Genomic DNA, 19,604 nt, shown 5'->3' on the forward strand with positions numbered 1-19,604 from the left:
CTTGGGAACCGACTGTCATCCGCTTAAGAACCGTTACATTCGTTATGGTACATTCCAAGATGCACTGTACTGTTGGATCTTTCACAAAATTGAATTTTCAATGTTCCAATCGTCACCGAATTCCTTCAAACCACAGACGAATCCGCCCTGCCAACAAGCATTTGTGCATCCAGAGTCTGATGAATTGTGTTCCTCTCTGCCATGAAGCTGTGTGTGTGTAAACTAATAAAAGACATCAGTGAGCCGCACCGCTTCCCTGGGTGGCATGTTCCTTAATTACAATGAACGCGATGCCCGGTGCAGGAGTTTATCCTGTGTGAATCCTACACACACCGCCGAGCTGCCAGAAATACACACCAAGTTTGTGTTGCAGTGCACCAAATGTGCAAATGTGCACTTCAGTTGAAAATCATCCCTAAAGGTGGATGTTTCACACCTGTTTGAGCAATATTTGCTGAAAGAAAAACTTTCTCATAGGACTCACTGACAGTGACATTGAGATTTTTTTTTTTTTTTGTTTTAAACCATCTCAAAGATTGTTTATTGTTTTTCATGGGTAACCCACATGATTTCTCCCTTTATCAGCTCCCGTAGTCAGGTGACTTTGTGCGTTGCTCCTGTTGGTCATTGAGGCATAAATCTGTCCAAAATAGTCTTTGACCATCGCAAACAGGCAGAATCAATGCAAGTCTTGGACCTCCTTGGACAAGCCGAGAAATATCTAGAGTTTTTTCAATATGGCCAGGATCTGGGATACATAGATTCTATCTGCCTTGATTGCGGACAGAGCGGATCTGGAAACATTTCTTGTCTGAGACCAAAAAAATCTGTCCCGATCCGTTCCGTTTGCTTCAGGGTCCACAGGTTTAAACCACAATCACTCTTCAAATAAGTTGCACTGTCTTCATGCTCGCAGTTTCAACATCGAAGCAGAAGCGAACACAGTCAGGTACGCAAAGATCAAGTCCTGGTCCATGCAGCTTGTCACCAAATCCCCTCAGCCCCACAGATCAGCACAGACTCCCTCGTCTTCAGTCTTGCCAGTTCAGCACAATTTTCGCAGGATTTTTAAAACAATCAATCAAAACCGCCTCCGTTGTTCATCCAGCTGCCAACCAAAGTCAGAGCTGATACCCACCTGGGAAGACAGGTGGGACGGTCGACCCAGATCCCAGCAAGTCTGCACCCCAGGGTGGAGTTAGGAATAAAGTCAAATCACGTATCGGGACTGATCATCGATTTTCTGCTAACTTAAATCGGTTTCCTTTGCTTGTCAGTGTATAATTTTTAATCCCAAAAAACTGATTCCCCAAGATACATTTTAGAAACCACGTCTTCAGATGCTGTTTAGTGTTTTAACAGTATGCTCTCACTTGTCAAGTTTTATTTAATTCAAACCATCGTTGAACACCTGTTGACATCCGAATGCTGCCGTCAGTCTGTGAAGAGCAGGTTTCAGTTCCCTTCCCAACAAGGTCCTCCGTAGTTTCACTGAGGTTTCATTCAGATCTGAATGCAGTGCAGAGTAAAGAGCTCCGGACAAACTAATCACAGGATGTGTGGCTGAAGTGGAGCCGTGTCCTTGCAGCTGACTTTGATTGATGTGCACAGCGGAGCTATTCACGTTGCTTCTTAGACAGTGTTGTAGCTTTTTATGAGCTGTTGCTAAGTCCTCTGATGAGTGAAATCTATTGGTTTAAGACTCCTACAGAGCAGGGTTGTAGCTCAAATTTTACATTTTAACAGCTGTAAAACTTTACTTTTTTTTTTTTTTTGAAAGGTAAAGATACTGTCAGAGTGCACAGCCAAAAAAAAAACAATCATTGCTCACTGTTTGTAGCTTACTTATAAGAAAGAAAAAAATTGGTGATTGGCAACTTTCCCCGCAGCAGAAGGCATTTTTACTCCCGTCTCATAAACGGGGTCATTTCAGCTCTCAGTCCAGCCCTGATCTGCTCGTACTTGAGAAATTATTTCTGTGCCAGTGCTTCTCTTAAAGGCCATGTGGGGGGTACTGTTTTGGGGTCAGAGAGAAGTTAATGGGTGAGAACATCTGTTAGGCATTGTGGCAATTGTCATTAAGAGACCGTGGGTAGTGAAGGCGGTGCGACTTTATACGGTTGGAAGGACATTACCATATGCTCCGGCAATGTGATGTAACTTCCAGAGCTGCTCTGCTAATGTGTGTATGGATTCACAGATACAAAGAGAGGCTGTCAGAGATGGATTTTTTTTTTTTTTAATTTGAGTAGACTTAAAATTAAAATCTTTTGGCTTCTTTCTGAGAAATGACTGTTTCACTGCGGCCTGAGTGTCTGTCATGATTTTCTTGCCTTGAATATGTTAGTCAGGGGTCACAGTTTCCTCCAGTCTGCAATCAATCAATAGCTTCCCATCTGATTGATGCTTTTAAAGATGACATTTATTTACTGCCTGGCTTTATATATATCGCTCCTCTGCCACACTCGCATGATGTCAGGATTTTTTTTTTTTCCGTCTCATAGGCAGCTGTGAGTACTGCATTTATGAATCACAGACGACCAGTCCATTTATCACACATTTCTTCAGCAGAAAATAATTCATAGTAACACCTACAAATGCACTACCAATTTAGTATCTGTATAGTTTAAAGATGTCATGAAAGAGTTGTGAGGAAACCAATCACATTTATTGCATCTTGTGTTGAGATTTAAAATGTATGAATATCAAATAGTGGGAATTATCTGTGCAAAACTGTAGTGGACAAGCGGTCTCAGCTTACCGATGTGTTGGTGTATTAGACACAGTTGTTCTGCAGACATTGTCACATTTATTTATACACAAAACCGTACATGTACTGTTAGGGACTTGTCATTTAAACCCACTGGAGCCACATCTTTGGGTCGTGGCCTTTTGATTTACACCAAAACTTAGAACAGAAGCTTTAGGTGAGTGATCATTTCATAGCTGTGTTCCACCTTGAAGCCGTTTTTTTAAAGCATTGCGTTTTCAGTGGCTAAGTCACATAAGCAGATAGTCACTGAAAAAATGATTCCAGTCTTACCAGGTAGTAAATACACTTTTTACTTTGAATGAAATGCCAGGACAGATGCAGAACAGAAGGAACAGAAGGTCAATTTAAAACAGAAATAATTTAAGTCTGTAATTTGTTTGTGATTGTCTCATGGCAGAAAATTACATTAACACTCTGTAAAGATTCAGTGAAAAACAAGCACATAGAATTAGGTCATGAATTAATGAGCTCACCTCAGTTCTTTCTAACAATCCTGAAACCCAAAGGGGCTCTGTATGCCTCAAATGATAACAAACTCCATCTGATAAAATGAGTTGACAAACAAAGTTAGTACTGGAAGTATCCTGTATCGGTCCACGGTGGCTGGCAGTAATTGATGGGTGCGCTGCTGATTAAAGTGTGTAAGTAGGAGCCAAAATGTTAGAAAGAGAACCTCATCCTCCGTCCTGTTTAGTATCAACAACAACAGATTGTTCAATAATCTCTGTCCTCTAATTAGTTATAGTGTTGAGGTGCAAAGAGATCTTTTTCTTCCTGTCAATTACTTCAGACTTCTCATCCAGTAAAGGATTTTGATCCTGTCTCTGCATGTTGGGTTTCATTCCAGTGAAATCCAACCCAAAGACATCCTCATTAGATCTCTGACTGAAGGCTGGTGTAGAAAATGATAACTTATTATGGATGAAAGATTAATTCAAATCAGCACTGGAAATGATCCATACATTTATTCCAGGATCATCCTCACTTTACGTCATTCTCACAGTATCTTCTAACTTTTCACAAGAAGAATCTATTTATTAGCTTATTTCTCAGCCTGGATTTCAAAGACTTGAACACAGCATCCCTTGAGGTTTACAAGCTGCTGTGGATGACGCTGGACTCAATATCAATCTTCTGCAGTTTCCATATTTGTGACATTTTTCATTACTGCCTAGCAATTACCTCTGTGTACGACGCCGTCGTGAGCAATAGGAATAATGGCCACAAATATGAAAGAAGTTAGAAAATTGCATTAAACTAGAATAATCCTTTAATCCTAAAGCCTGTAGCCTGATTCGGCTGCACTCTTTTCCTGAGCAATAGCTGGGAGTTTAATTTCCACTCAGACAGTAGGCATCCTCCTGAATTCCCATTACGTTTGTCTGTTTTTAAGAGGCTCAGCAAAGGAATTCCGGTGCAAAGCCGTGTCTGATTGAAACATCGACTCGTCCTCTGCTTTTCTCCTGTCTTAGGTGTGGCAGTGTGGAGGGAGCATGGAAGTGCTGCCATGCGCCAGAGTGGCCCACATCGAGCGCACCAAGAAGCCCTACAACAATGATATAGATTACTACGCTAAGCGCAACGCGCTGCGAGCCGCAGAGGTGTGGATGGATGAATACAAATCCCACGTCTACATGGCCTGGAACATTCCCATGAATGTAAGTTTTTCTCCAACTTAGATCACTCCCCCCTCTTCGTTCCCAGAGCTCCCGTTACCTCCATCTCCTCCCAACCCACTTGCGCATTCAGACAAGCAACCCAGGCCTCCGGAGGCACGAGTCAATAGAAATTCAAAATTCAGATTTCATCCCACTTGACCTTCACACTGGCAGCAGAGCAAAAGGCAGAGCCAGAAAGCAGCGGAGTCTCACTCCAAACAGATGAGAGGGGTACACCGAGTGAAGTCGACGAGCCTCATATCTAATCAGTCTGTTTTCATACGCATCAGTATAGCTTAATTGCTTTTAAGGGTCTTTTGAGATGGGCTGCAAAATAATAAACAGCTACTTTCGTTAATAAAGAGTTTTATATTGAATCCTAATTGCCTCCTCAGCCGTGCAAAATGAGGTGATTGTCAGTGAAGGACGTCAGTGAAGCCCTCAAAACAACGCGCTGATGATATTAACTGAATAATGGTAGTAAGAGGCAGACTCACACAGATCCGATGTGCCGCTGATGCCCGGGTGTCATCTGCAAATGGGGCCCGAAAATTATTACAAGAGAAGGAAGTGAGAAGTGGCAACGAGGGAACGGAGGAACGGAGGTGGAGTCGTTGAAGGGGGGACAACTTTGACAAACTAGCCAATCAGGCTCCATCCTTTCCTGTGTGTAATTACAAACACAGTGGCATGGCATGTTATTACCCCAGCTGTCCTGTGGCGCAGAGTTATTTTGTGTACAGTACAAAGACCTAACACTGGGATTATTCCATCTAACACTCCCTCCTCCTTCCTCAGCCCCCTCATACATCCAATCACAGATTCTCGTTATTGTCTAAGGTACCTGCTGAGAGCACAATTACTTTGGTGGGGTACTGCTTTATGATTCTCCACAGAAGCCAACCCCAAGCCCAAATACCCCACAACAGCTCTGTGAAATTGAATGCATTTGTTAGCGTCGCTTTATAGAAGCAAAAAAGTGCAGAGTTCCAAGTAGAATTCATTAGTAACAGATGTTTGAAAATAAGTTCAGCAGCTGGCCGTAGGCTAAGGCAAGGAGACTGGAAACCTTTACGGGTCATATACCAGTTTCACAAATAAGTGTAAGCGTATGCCTTTGCATTAATTTCAATAGGACGACCATTGTCCTTTTGAATGCATGCAGTGCAGATTTACCAAGAATATACAGCATGAGGTGTTATTTGCATATTTATGTACACTTAAGCAGTCCACTGTATATGTACATACTGATATGGGTTTATTGTGTGCGTGCATTTGCATCAGGCCTCAAAGCCGGGCAGTGCAGCCATTAGGTATTCTCCCAATCAATCTGGAACGCCACCTCCATAATGCAGACATGGCCGTGAGGGCTCATAATTAAACAGCTGATTAGAATTTGCTCTGCACAGATCATGTCTAATGAAAGAACAATGAAGGTCCCAATAGACAGGTGCATCCATCCATCTCTTAACTAAATGCTCATTGTGTCTTCTCAGCTCCTCAACAATCTTGTATCCTCCGTTTCTCCAGCAGGTCGTACTCTAGTAAGTAAAGTGCCTGCCGGCTAAGAAGGTTTTTTTTTTTTTTTTTTGTCTTTGTTTTGCGTTATTTGTTGACAGAACCCTGGGGTTGATTTTGGGGATGTCTCGGAGCGCTTGGCCTTGAGGAAACGGCTCCAGTGTCGGAGCTTCCGTTGGTACCTGGAACATGTCTACCCAGAGATGCGAATCTACAACAACACAATCACATATGGGGAGGTGAGGACAATACTTTTTAAAAGGATTATTGGAAAGAAAGAGCGTGTTAATTCTGCTGTGTCATTGTGTGTAATGGAATTACTGGTGATGTAATTGCCAAAAAAAAAAAAAAAAAAAGCCATGATTTGAAAAGGATGCAAACACTGAGGCAGTTAATTTGATTCCTCAGATGATAGATGCAGAAAATGAGGTGTGGTGAACATATTAATTTGAGAGTTAGGCAATATGAGGACAGTCTGTCTCTTTGAGCAATATTTCCCTTTAAAAACACATTAGTAGTTGGTGATAAATTTTTTAGTTTGCACAAACTCATGCAGGCGAGCATTGATCATACACAAGTGGAAAAGTGCCGAAGCAGCTAAACACCATCACAGTGATGGGTTCATACCATCTACATCAAACAAAATTATACTGAGAGGTAAATAAATACAATTCCTTAGCTGACAGTGATGGGAAAACATATGCTGTTGCCATAGTGATGCAGCGCCACCACACAGGATTCAACGCAATTTCGCCATGATGAGTTTTAATTAAACACTTATTAGCTCTCCATTCCAAGTTGATTGTTGTGGGCTTGGTTTCACACTCAGCGCAGTGGGAGGAGAAAGCAGGATTATGACAGGCTGAAGAATTCAGCTCACTCTTTAGTCAAGCGAGATTTAGAGGTTTGCTTAAATGTATTGTTTTTCAATAAATCAATTTTGACAATTGAAAACAGAAGAAAGTCGATATGTTCTGCATGTCGGTGAATATCAGGGGTTATCCTGCAGATTTGTTTCCACTGCTTCCTCTTTTGGATCCAGAGTGTAGCTAATGGATTCCTCAAAGCGGGCATCCACTTAAGTGGCACTATTTCAGATGTGTTGACAAGCTGGGAAACTGTTCCCCGTATTGCCACAAAGCCGCCGCCGCAGCAGCAGCGAGCTTCATCTGTCACCCGGCGTCAGGCCCGCTGCTCGGCCATGCTGACCAGACCAGCCGAGTGGAACTTTGCCTGACAACAGCGCGTGATAGATATGTCCTGGAAATGAAGCCATATGCATTCAAATCACACAGAACCAAAGCTCACGCTCAACACACACCATCATCGGGAGGCAGGGTGGACAGGAAGGGGAAAAACCTGCAACCAGGCACCGGGATGATTATGAGAACTTATAATGCCAAAGCCATTAGTCTCAGATGATAGCTCTGTGAAGCCTGCTGCGGTGAGTGAGTCATAATGAATCCACACTCGCTGACATATGGCAGTGCAACGTCCCATCAGGACTGAAACCGTAGATCGTTCAGAAAGAACTGAGAAAATCCATATCAAGCTATTGGCAATTGATTAAAAAAAAAAAAAATCCTCTCTCTGAACACGCTTGACTTATTTTAGCTAAGTATGAATCTCCATGTCCAGGATTAACAAAGACTGAAAATGCTCTCCTAAGAGATAAACCATGACTGATATCCTCACGGCTCGATGATATTCTGAAATGCTCCATCCATCTGCTGTGTTTTCAACACCTGAAGCCTTAAGCCCTAACGTGTGCTAATAACTGAGGCTTTCGGTGGTAGTTACCAGGATGGACATTATTAAAAGTGGAACAGTGCAGAGGATATTGGAGATGAAGCAGTCAGGCAGGAGAAGAAGAGGAAGACCTCAGAGAAGGTCCCTGGATGGAGAGGGTTGTTGGAGTAACAGTGGAGGAGGTGGAGGATCTGCCCAGCCAAGAGAGAAGAGGGAGAACGTGCAGTAGAAATAAACTGTAAACTCAGCAAAATCCTTCTTCCATCCAGCAGATGAACGTTAGCATTTATTCCAAGCCATGTGTCGGTCCGCTTGACAAATGCCAGCTGTCCAGTGTTCAACTCTGCGAATGGTGCACAGTGAATTTATCACAACTTTCTTGCCAAATGTCTGCTGAGTCTGGGAATGGAAGTGTTGGTGGAAAGAATGGGCCTAAACAGTGAAGTACTGGAGGAAAAGGAACAACATACTGAGTTCAAGGGCTTTCAGGATTTTAACTATATATATAAAAAAAATAAATTCAGTGCTAAGACTGCATTCTTTTTTTTCAGGTGAGAAACAGCAAGGCCAGTGGCTACTGTCTGGATCAGGGCTCTGAGGACGACGACAAAGCCATCCTCTACCCCTGCCACGGCATGTCCTCCCAGGTCAGACCAGACTTATCAATCATCTGTGGCTCCATGTTACGTCCATCAGGCAGCCTGTGATGCATTCAGTCAGCCCCGGATTCTGCAAGCTACCAGATGCTCACTGGATGAATCATACCTCTGCATGGTGTCTTTGAAGAGAAAGCTACAATATAGAAAAAAAAGGCTGTGCTTATAATAATATTTTCTCAGGGAATGAACGTTTGTTGAAAAGGGCCGTTCTGTTCGTGCACCTCATAGTAAATTCTTCCTAAAAATATATTTTAAAAAAAAATGTGCGTGTAAACACCAGCACTGTAGAAAAACAACTTCTGCATGTGGCAATATTTCTAACACCCATCTCAGGCAGTCTTTAAGGTAACTGAAGCTCATTCAAGGTCAAGGTCAACTTAATATATCATAGAGGCAATGTGTTGTACACCCAGCAGTGAAACACACTCAAAAGGAAAACATTATTCATACAATACACACATCTATGGATGAGGATGAAAATGGTGCCCTCTGCATCATCTACACCTCTCTGAACTCTGGGAGGAGGGAGTCTGATTTCTCGGAGCAGTTTTCAAATGACTTCATGGCGAGAAAGGTGAGGCCCGAAGGACTGTCGTCATTAAGAGACGTTGGAGCTTTGTTCTTTGGCAAAGGTGCAAGGAGTGTTTCCAAAGATGAGGGACAATGTGGAGGTGAAGAGACAAGATTAAAGATACAACAAAAAATATTCGCCAGCTTTTCATCCTGTGACACCATCTGCAGCGGAGCTTCTCCTGACCTTCAAACTCCTGAAAAGGCTCTCGACTTTGTCCGCATTCATTTGGATGCTGTTCTGCCCCGGGGTCATGTTCATAAAAAACAGACAATTTCTCACAAAAATCACTGACACTAAAACTATTAGAAAAAAGGTTAGGCTCATTAAAGGGATGAGATCTGGTGTACTATTAAAAATCATCAGAAATTTCCTTGGTTGCATCCTCATCAAAGATTTTAACTCGCCTTATGCAGACCGTGAGCGACCTGTTTCCAACATTCTCTGTAATTTTCCCTTATACTTAAATTTAACAAGCTTAAGTTCTCACTTGTATTTACACTTCTGTGTTGGGTCTTGTCTACTTTACTTTTTAATGATACCGAGACAAAACGATGTAGACATCTTCCAGTTTCTGTTACGAAGGTTTCCATCTTAAGCTGATCAATATTTACTGCAGAGTAGTTTCAAACCCAATCTCAGGAAGCCAATGCCTTGCATTTATTTTACATGTTTTCCTGCTTCAACACACCTGATTTAAAGGCGAGCCATCATAAAGCTCTGCAGACGCCTGATAACAACCCAGACATTTAAATCAGGGAAACATAAAAACATGCGGGGCAGGGTTTCAAAACACTGATTTGGTGTGACCACTCTGGTTTTGCACCAGCACTACGTCTCTCAGGTGTTCCTGCACACGGCTTTGCAAGCTTGGCAGGCGTGTTTTTCTTCCAGGAATCCGGGAAAACTTGCCGCAGTTGTCGTGCGCATTGAGGCCGTTTCATTTCCCTCCTCGCAGACGGACTCCACGACGTTGAGATCACATCTCTGTGGGGCTTTGCCATCTGTCGCAGGACTCCTCGTTCTTTTTGTCGCTGAGCATAGTTCTTCATGAGTCGGCTGGATGTTCAGAGTTATCCGCACTGCAAAGTGAAGTTACAAGTCGAACAGATGCCCGAGATGGGCGATATGCAAAGATCTGAAGAGAAAAATACTTTTACATAAGTTAAAAAAAAAAAAAAAATGCATGTGCAGCAGTCACATGAAAGGATTGGGACATTCACATGGAACTCAGTGTTCAATTAAATCCTGAGATGGAAATGCACACAGATGGAAAGTAAGCAGTTGTGCTGAAAACCGTGTAAATCTATACATATCTGTCAACGTACTCGATAACGTGATACATTTGCTTTCAAAGTGAAATGCAGAAGCTCCACCTGCATGGCGTTGTCTTGGTTTGCATCCTTGCCTCACTGCAGAACAGTTCCAGTCTGAGTCCAGGCTGCATGTTCTTCCTGTGGGCCCAAAATCTCACTGGGGACTAAAAGTTAGAGAAGTGAAGTGGTTCGAACCCCACTGCCCACACGTCACCACTGCAAGCAAGGCACTTGACCTCCATCAGCTCACTGCGAGTTGATAAGGTTAACTGTGAATAGGAAGGGTCAAACGCAGAGCAGTAATTTCCTCAAAGGAGTTAAAGAAGCATAAAACAAATGGAAAAAAAAGCATTTCAGAGAAACGAAAGTAGCTGAATTAATTATAAGGAAGTAGATAGTAATTATGTGAACATATACAATTACAACTGTTATTACATTTTTATTCCTACCATATTTCAAAAAGCTTTATATTGAAAAAGACCCTTTTGTGTTTGAAATGTTGGCACATATTCTTGGCTATAAGGACTAAATGACTTTAAGGTGTATGATATACAATTTGAGTATGTGTAAAATATTGTATCTTAGTTTACATAAAGGATATAATTAAAATAATCATGCATGATTTCTGTTCTTATTCTTAACTCGTTTGCTTGTATGCGTAGTGAATAATCACACTGATCAGTTTGGATGAAAGAAAAGTGGTAATTCATTTGCAGAAAATAAGTAAAAATGAAGATGAACACAAACAATAATTGACACGAACACCCCAGTAATATTTCAGCAAACACCTCCTGCCCACAGTAACTGCTTTGCTATTCAGTGAAGGTTATTGATGAATGGAAGCCACTAAAAACTCTTCTGATCAAATTAAACTTCCCTCTCAAAAAACATTGTGAAAACAATAACCTCTCTCTCACAGTCTTTACATGATATTGCACAAACTGTGACGGTGGGATTTTGTTTATACTATTTTAGTTATCAAAAATCAATCGGGCTTTCTTCTCCTTCCTCATTTATTTCCATGCCGCTGGTTTAATTAAAGCAACAACTAAAAAAGAGAGAGCTGAGAACGAAAAGATCATATCAAACTCATTTAACTGGTTCAGACTTTCACTGCAGCTTCCAGCAGCGTGGACAGATAGCAGTGTTTTTGTTTTGTTTTTTTTAAACTTATAATGTAGAGCTAAAATTCATAAGTTTATTTTCCGGAACAGAGCTAACTGGCACATTTCGTTTCATTCCTTTAAAGGTGAGAAAGTACAGAATTGAAGGCTCATGGGTTTTTTTTTATTAAACGGGACTAAAACGCACGGTGTCACATGCATCATTTTGAAGCTGGTTCGCATGTGAAGCAAACGCTGGAAAACTGGGGCAGTCCCAGGTGACGGTGCATGTAATTAGAAGCGTATAAAGCAGGATGCAGCTGGAAAAAATAAAAAAAACACAAGCACGTGTGCAACCTTTACTTGAATAGATTCCAGAACAAATGCCTCTGTGGGTGGGAGGCTGCTGTCCTGCTTCTGTGCTTATTTTTCTTTGGCACAGCGAATAAAAGGTGGACCCAGACAAAGCATACCAATACTAGTAATGCATCTTTTTTTTTTTTTGGTTGTTTTTTTTTTTTTTTTGCCTCATATTTCCAAACTGCTTAGTTTGCTTGCCAGTGACATGTTTATTATCTGTGATTTGAAGGAGCAATACACGGAGGCCGGCGGCCCACCGACCTCCTCTCCAGAGAGAGCCGTGAGGTCCGGTGATGTAAAGCTCCACCGACTCCTCTAATCCTGATGCCCAGGGGAAATATACAAATGGAGATGAATTTTGTGTTGTATCATCAAATTACAGTGATGACCGACATTACTGAGAGTGGATCCAATTCAATTTTACAGGACATTGTGATTTTGCATTTCGTTTTTACAAACCAATGCTCCTTTTATTTCATAAAAGAAATACATAATAGAGCAGAATACATCTTTGCTGTGGCTCTGAATACAGACTCTCCCTCCCTTTCTGCCGGTGCTCCCTGTGGAGGTCTAAATCACAGATAATGTCTCACCTCTGTTCAATGGCACATTGCAGTGAAAGTGTGGGACGTGAGCTGCAAAGGCTGCACTGCCGCTCTGCTCACACATCCGCACTCCGAGCTGTAGCCGGTTAAGGCAAATAATTCACGTCTCTCTTGATTAGATGTGAGCGGAGCCTTCGCTCCGTTCAGCTATAATGGCTATTAATCTTTATTAGAACCCTGAGCAAAGAACAAATCAAATAATAATACAGCGGTTGTCCATTAAGTCATGTTTTCATCTGAATGATCTATAAGTTCATTCATTCATCCAGCTTTCATTCTGCTGGAGCCAATTCCATCCGACTGCTGGTGAAGACAGGGACTAGAGGTCTTGTTTTTGGCCCAGCTAACACCCCTAATTAGCAAATACTGAACTCTCTAAATTACTGTGCAGTTCAAACCTGCAATAGTCAGATGAAAAACTACTGATAAATGATTAAATGACCAGTAAATATGGATGATGGATAGAGGGAAATATTTCCATTAGATTAACCCTAAACAAGTCTCTAGTCCATCACAGAGCGCCAGACAAACACAAAGACAATTTAAGCGATACCAAACTGCTTCAAACCTACAATTTTGGACATGGAACTGCAGTACCTGAAGGGTAAACTCTACAGAAAAGCCAGTCTGGACTGTAGCACAACTCATTCATTCAAAACCCAACTAAATCTAGATCCCAAATTTAATTAAACAAGAAACTGGAACCATCTGTAAAAAACAGGTGGGAAACACTGAAGTAGGTAACTACACAGGAATCATGAAAGCAGAGATGTAAAATAAAGATAACTAGGGAACTAAACAGGAGGAGTTAAACAGATGAAGTGACAGTTTGAGGCTTAAATACACTGAAGGGAGCAGGAAGCCTGACGAGACGCAGGTGACAGCAATCAAGGAGAGACCCACGGCAGCGGAGTGTTACGACTCACAGGAGAGGAGAGAAAAGGAGGACACAACACTGACAGGAAGTCAACAACATTGAGGGAATCACAAACAAACACACTGCACCAGTGGAAGATTACAGCCATCATAGAGTAACACAACACACATAGAGAGACTTAACGAATTAACTTTTTTTCTCAATGAGGGAGAAATTCCCAGAGAACACAGCAACCTGACCAGGAGGGAGATTTAATGTCTGGCGTGTGCAAAGGTATATTGGGATTTTGTGCACCCATAGTGGTGTACATGTGGTTTGACCAAAGAAAACAAGATGGACAGCCGTGTGTGATAGTGATGCTCTTGAGAGCGACGCCTCGATGACCGGAGACTACTCATTCGTCGATAGCTTTCCTGCTGCTCTCAGATGGCTGCAGCGGGGTAAAGAACTGAAGGGGGAGCTTCTCCAAAAGCACACAGGAGCTGTGCGTCTACCGATAATATGTAGATTATCAATTCTAGAACAACATCAAAAGCTCCACTAATCCATTTTCTATGCAACTTCATTGAATACAAGGCAGCAGTGTGCCCCAGTCAGGGGAAATTTTGAAACCAACAGTCAAACGTGAACACATTTTTTGGACCGTGAGAACATACCGACAGCACACAGGAAACCCTGTGACCCCAGACTTCACACACAACTATTCTCGGTGCAGGTACAACAAGGCACAGTAAACCTGGTCCTCAAATCTAAGCAGCATTCTCCCACGCTGTACTGTAGTCACATGCACAGGCAGAGCCGAGGCCCCAGCTCGAGCCCCTCTGAGAGACGCTCTCCGTAATCTGAGGCATAACTTCCTGATGGAGAAAGGCACAGGAGGCACAAAAAATGCAAAGATTACAACCTAACACAATGTACAAGCCCTCCGACTCATATTCGCTTCATCACAGTGGCGCTCGCAGTAGATTGGGAACGTCGTGATTAGATTGACCTTCAAAAAGCGGCAGAAAAGCTCCGAGAACAGGAAGGAGGCAATGGAGCGACAAACGTGGCTGCACGAGGCACAGGTTAATTGACTTGGAAGAGTCATTTCCTTGCCTTAATTATTTGCTATGGTCTCATTTTGAATGTATTAGTGTATTAGAGGCTGCCAGACTGAGCGGTAAACAGGCATTAGTGTGGATTATGGGGGGTTTGTCTTGTGCCCAGCCATAGTTTACACCTTGGTTAAATCTGCTTAGAGCATTATCACCCTGAAATTCTCACAACAATTCCAAAATACCATGAATAATTCTTAATAAAATTGCCTGCAGTAATGACCTTTACGCCGTTAGCTTGTGAAAAATGTGTCTCACACCTGAAAAGTATGAAAAAACTGTCACTCCTAAACCCATCAATTATATCTGCTTAAATTGTGAGCAGTGCAGCAGGACCTCAAGTCACGTAAAATACTGCGCCTTTGTTGTTTTCTTTCTTCTGAGTGGCTCTTAAGTGGCAGGATTTGCGTTCTTTCTTCAGAAACGCCCACACAGACCACACAGCGTGGGCTCAGTCTCTCCATCCACCGTCCACAAAAACCCTCGGATCAGTTGTTCGCTGATGAGATTTTGGGCCGAAAGGGACGGAATGAAAACTCTAATTCTGTGGCCACAATATCAATCAATCATCCAATTAACCAGACCTAATTACGGCGCCTTTCATGCAGGTTAGAACAATTCAAAGAGGCTTCACAGATGATTAACATGGAGATAACCGGACAAAACAAGGGAGACCAAGTAAATACACGACAAGAATAAGAAAGCATTGAAAGGCGTCTCAAGAGTGATTCTCAGCAAGGAGACTGAAACAGTACAATAGGTTGAAAATGAAGAAAGCCTGAATTTAATTCACATTTATCTTTAAAATCCCACAAATAAATATACCTTCTTTCTCAAATGAAGCATTAAGCCAACCCAAACACGGAGGTTTAAGTGTTAGTTTCAAGGTTTATCGCTTCTAATGCTGCGTCTCATACATTTTTAATACTTTTGGACTGGAAAAGCCTATTGATTGCAGCTCCATATTAAAAAAGTGCTTTATGGTTGTGTTCTAATTAATTTTTTTGGGTGAATCCACTGCTGCATCTTTATTCGCTATCTTTCCCGCTCATACAAAGCATTACCCATGTTCGAGGCTCCATTCACTCAACACTCTTCCAGTAAAAATGAATTGTTTCAGCGTTTACGTTTCAGAAAAGTTTCACGTTGCAGCAACATTTGGAAAATGAAACGCTGAAAACAATGTTGTTTTCAGAAAAGTACCTTTTTTCCTCCAACTACATGGAGACAAAGTCAGAGAAGTTTTCAAACCGTTGCATGCCCCGCAAACACACACACGCACAATTCTCCTTGTGCAAAATAACTAAGCAAAACCTAAAATTAAATTATAGCATAAAATAAAAGATATAAAAGATGTTAGCTTTTGCCTCCAGTCCAAATATCTTAATGTTGTCACGCCATTTCGGTTCTTACCCTGTGCTTAATTATGAAGCTGCGTGTGTGTGTGTGTGTGTGTGTGTGTGTGTGTGTGTGTGTGTGTGTGTGAGATTCAGGACAGTCAAAGCTGCTTTAATACCAAAGACCTCCCTTATCTTTGGCATCTCATTTTTCAGAGAGGAAAGTTCCCATAAATAATAAATGTTATCTCTGCTGTGTCCTTACGAAACAGATACGTATCTCCGTAGCCTTTCATGTGCCGGATTAAACAGTCAGGGATCAAGTTTTAGTTGGGGGAAAAATAGTGGCATTAATGAGCTTCGTGCTCTCAAGACTGCAACGCAGAGTAAGGACACTGTTGTGTCTTTAAATTTAAGAAGCTTTGAATAAATTGTCAAGAAAAATCTGATTTATTTTTTTTTCACTTAATTGCATTTGACTTTAGGTTTTAATTTGCAAAATAAATGCAAAATGTCTTTGACAACATATTTTTGCAAAGTTGAATTTCAGAAAGCAGTGGAGGCCAGCAGCTGACGCAGCCTTGACTGTAAGAGCTCCATAAACTACAGACGGTGCAGATGTGAGAACCCCGAGGAAATTATTGCAGTGTAGATTTGTAACAAATACCAGATGGTCTGAGACTGCATGGATCAGCGAAATCCTCCCCAGAGCAGACGATCTGTTGTAAAGGAGAGTCTGAAATGACAGGATGTGGAAATGTCAAAGGTTCACAATCGAAAAGATATTTCACATATTCAACCTGTACGTTCTGGAAAAAAAAAACCCCAAAACATTCTGCTACTTATGATATTAAACTCAACTATAGTTTCTCCACAGTGAGCATAACAAGCTGACACAGTTTTAATCGAACCAGTAGAAAGAGTAAATTCATAAGAGCCTGGATGAGCTGACGCAGGCTGGTTCTCATGTGTTTTACAGCAATCAACACAAAATGAAACAACCTGAAAACAAAAATGGAATCATGTTACGCTCAGAGAGAAACCTTGACGATCCAAACACATCCCCACCAAACAAAAACATGATCAAGTATCCACAATTTATGCGAGGCAAAACAACTCAGTCCTGCATGAACCAAAGGAAACTGAAGTGATCTATACATAACTCAATCAATAACGGGAAAAAAACAGCTTAAATCTGTAGGACCTTATTTTTTAAATCCAATTAAACTATTAAATCTATTTTTTAATTCATCAAAATTATACAGAATCTCATGAATTGAAGTCTCACCTTGATTAAACGTGTCTCAGAGAGGATGTGTTTTCTAAAGGAAGGAGGGTTTTATAAATACAAGGCCATAAGCCTAACGGTATACTCATAAAAATACATTCACTGAAAATATTACATTAGATACTTTCTTTAGATTTGAAATAATCATGTTGTATGTTTCTTGAAAAGTATTTTGATGTAGAATCTTGACATTAAAACATGCAATACTAAATACACGATGCAGACGATGGTAGTCTGGCCACATTGGTGTAGTGGGCTGCTCTTCTTGCCTCAAAGTGAGGACATCCCCTCACAGTTTTTTTGAGTTACCACGTTCTCCCTGTGCTGCACTTCGCTGAGGTTTCAATATGTGTTCTGGACTGTAGCTCAGAACGTTGGGCGTCTCTGTAAGCGAGGCAGTAATGAAGACAGGAGCCTGTCTGAGTGCTACACATTCAGCCAATCAAGCTTCAAACCTCTCAAACCATCTAGCCTCCCTCTGTCGGGTCTGCACTCTTTGTTGAAGCAGAACTCTAACAGCATCACTTCAGTCAGATTTCCTCACTGAAGCACAGCTCAGACCCGGTGTTTGTCACGAACGTCCTCTAAAACCTGGAGTCGGTGTTTCTGGGAGCTGTGAGTGCCGGAGCCCCCGCAGTGTAACACATCATTTACCTCTGTGTTGCAGCTCGCCCGCTACTCCACAGAGGGGCTCCTCCAGCTCGGACCCCTGGGGTCGACCACCTTCCTGCCTGACACAAAATGCCTCATTGACGATGGCAGAGGACGCACGCCCAGTCTGAAGAAATGTGACGTGGTCTCCAGGATTTCCCAGAGGCTTTGGGACTTCACGCAGGTACCAAAAGAGGGACTTCCACTCTGAGCTTCATCTTTTTTCACTGCCTTTCACACAAACCTCGACAACTGAGGCAGAAAGTCAGAAAACTGACCGTCAGAAGCGCTTGATTCGAGTGTGTGGTCACGATATCAATCAATCATTTAATCAACCAAACGTAATTAGAGCGCCTTTCATGCAGGTTAGAACAATTCAAAGCTCTTCACAGATTATTTACAATTAGAAATTAGGACAAAACAATTAGACTGAGACGAACTAAAAGGCATGGAAAAGTAAGAGTCAAACGAGGCCAGATTAAAAAATGTTTACAGCTTAAAAAAAACTCATGAAAAAACGAGATGGAAACCTAGTTGTTTTTAGGATAGCAGATAGATGTGCCTTCATTTTCTGATGAAGCTTAAGTGAATCAGGTCAAATACGTAGGCTGCAAGGTTTTGTTTCAAGGTTTCAAAGATTTAAATTGCTTGTTTGAGAAAAAAAAAATTGTGCTTCTTGCTCATGTTATAAATAATAAACCATCACTGTGTCTCTAGTGGTTAACGTCCTTCATTCAAAGCAAAATGTTCCCCTCAGAAGCACATCTTCTCTCACTGAATGTCTTTCACTCCCATGTCTGTGTGGTTTCATTACAGAATGGCCCGATCATCAGCAGGGACACGGGCCGATGCTTAGAGGTAGAAATGTCCAAAGACGCCAACTTTGGCCTTCGCCTGGTGGTGCAGAGATGCTCAGGTCAGAAGTGGATGATACGAAACTGGATTAAGCATCCGAGGCACTGAAGCCAGAGGAACCGCCTCCGAGACACTTTGGGCTGCGCTTCAGATCGCGGTTGGATCTCAAACTGTGGACGGTTCAAAGAGGAGGTGCTGCTGGCGTGGGGTATTTCACACGGCGCGCTGAGCTCCCCCTCGGGCCGCCGAGCCTTCCAACGCTGAGTCTTAAAGCAGAAAACGATGCAGTCGTGTGTTCACAGCAGACCTTACAGCGAGCTGCACCGTTTGAAGTGGCCCACATCTCTGACGCCGCTCAGCTTCATGTATAGAACAAGTAACCAGAGCGCGGCCCCCCGAAGGTGGCCCGACTTCTCAGTAATCATTTTGTTTCTACTGTAAAGCCACCGGACCTTTGGAGATGAGACAGAATGTGGGCGAGCTTGTGTGTTTTGTTCTTTTCTCTTTTTTTTTTTTTTTTTTTTTTTATTCTGAGCGCATCTGAGCAAATCAAAAGATATAATTGCCATCAATTGCCACATTACAGTGATTATTTTAGGTTGCGGTTTGGAAAATTGCTTTGGAGATAATGTGCAGCCCAGGAAGGACATGTTCATCGGCTTCAAAGGGGGCCGGATGGGCACGAGACGGGGAGGCGTTTCACCTGCACTCACACAGACCACTGCAGTTCTTTGTTTGGACGGCATTGCTCACCGTGACCGGGAGCAATCATGTGCCTTTTTTCCCTTTTCCTTTTTTATTTTTTGCTTCATCTGACCAGGGAATGTCAGTCCCAAAAGCATGTACAAAATTATTTGAAAGTTATTAATATATAAAACAATGTATAAAACAGTCTAATGATGAGTAATATATTGTAAAAAGTGGAAAATTGATATCCGTCCTCTGATAACAATTAGGATAATAAAACCATTTTTATGATGTGCTGCCTCTGTGTTTTTCTAGAGACGTGTTTATCAGCTCAGCGAGTTTGAAGCCAACATTTGTTCCCACATTGTAGCCGCCTGAGTGTTACATAAAACACACACACGTTTTCTTTTGTACTATTGTAAGGCCAGTTGCGAACAAGAGCGCTAACATTGCTTCTCTTTTGTTGTGCCTTCTCTCGCCGCCACCTCGAGCCTCCATCA

The 19,604-nt window shown here is 42.0% G+C and overlaps 1 protein-coding gene across 1 annotated transcript in view; it reads left to right on the forward strand.

Moving 5' to 3' along the window:
* Positions 1 to 19,395, forward strand: part of galnt9 (polypeptide N-acetylgalactosaminyltransferase 9) — a 97,551-nt gene extending 78,156 nt beyond the window's left edge. The window contains 5 exon segments of the mRNA XM_030104331.1: positions 4,246 to 4,431; positions 6,051 to 6,188; positions 8,250 to 8,345; positions 17,579 to 17,746; positions 18,379 to 19,395. Of these exon segments, the coding sequence (XP_029960191.1) occupies positions 4,246 to 4,431; positions 6,051 to 6,188; positions 8,250 to 8,345; positions 17,579 to 17,746; positions 18,379 to 18,525 (735 nt within the window). The 3' untranslated portion in view covers positions 18,526 to 19,395.
* The last annotated feature ends 209 nt before the right edge of the window (positions 19,396 to 19,604 follow it).

This window comes from Salarias fasciatus, chromosome 12 (assembly GCF_902148845.1).
Source record: "Salarias fasciatus chromosome 12, fSalaFa1.1, whole genome shotgun sequence".
Taxonomy (NCBI): domain Eukaryota; kingdom Metazoa; phylum Chordata; class Actinopteri; order Blenniiformes; family Blenniidae; genus Salarias; species Salarias fasciatus.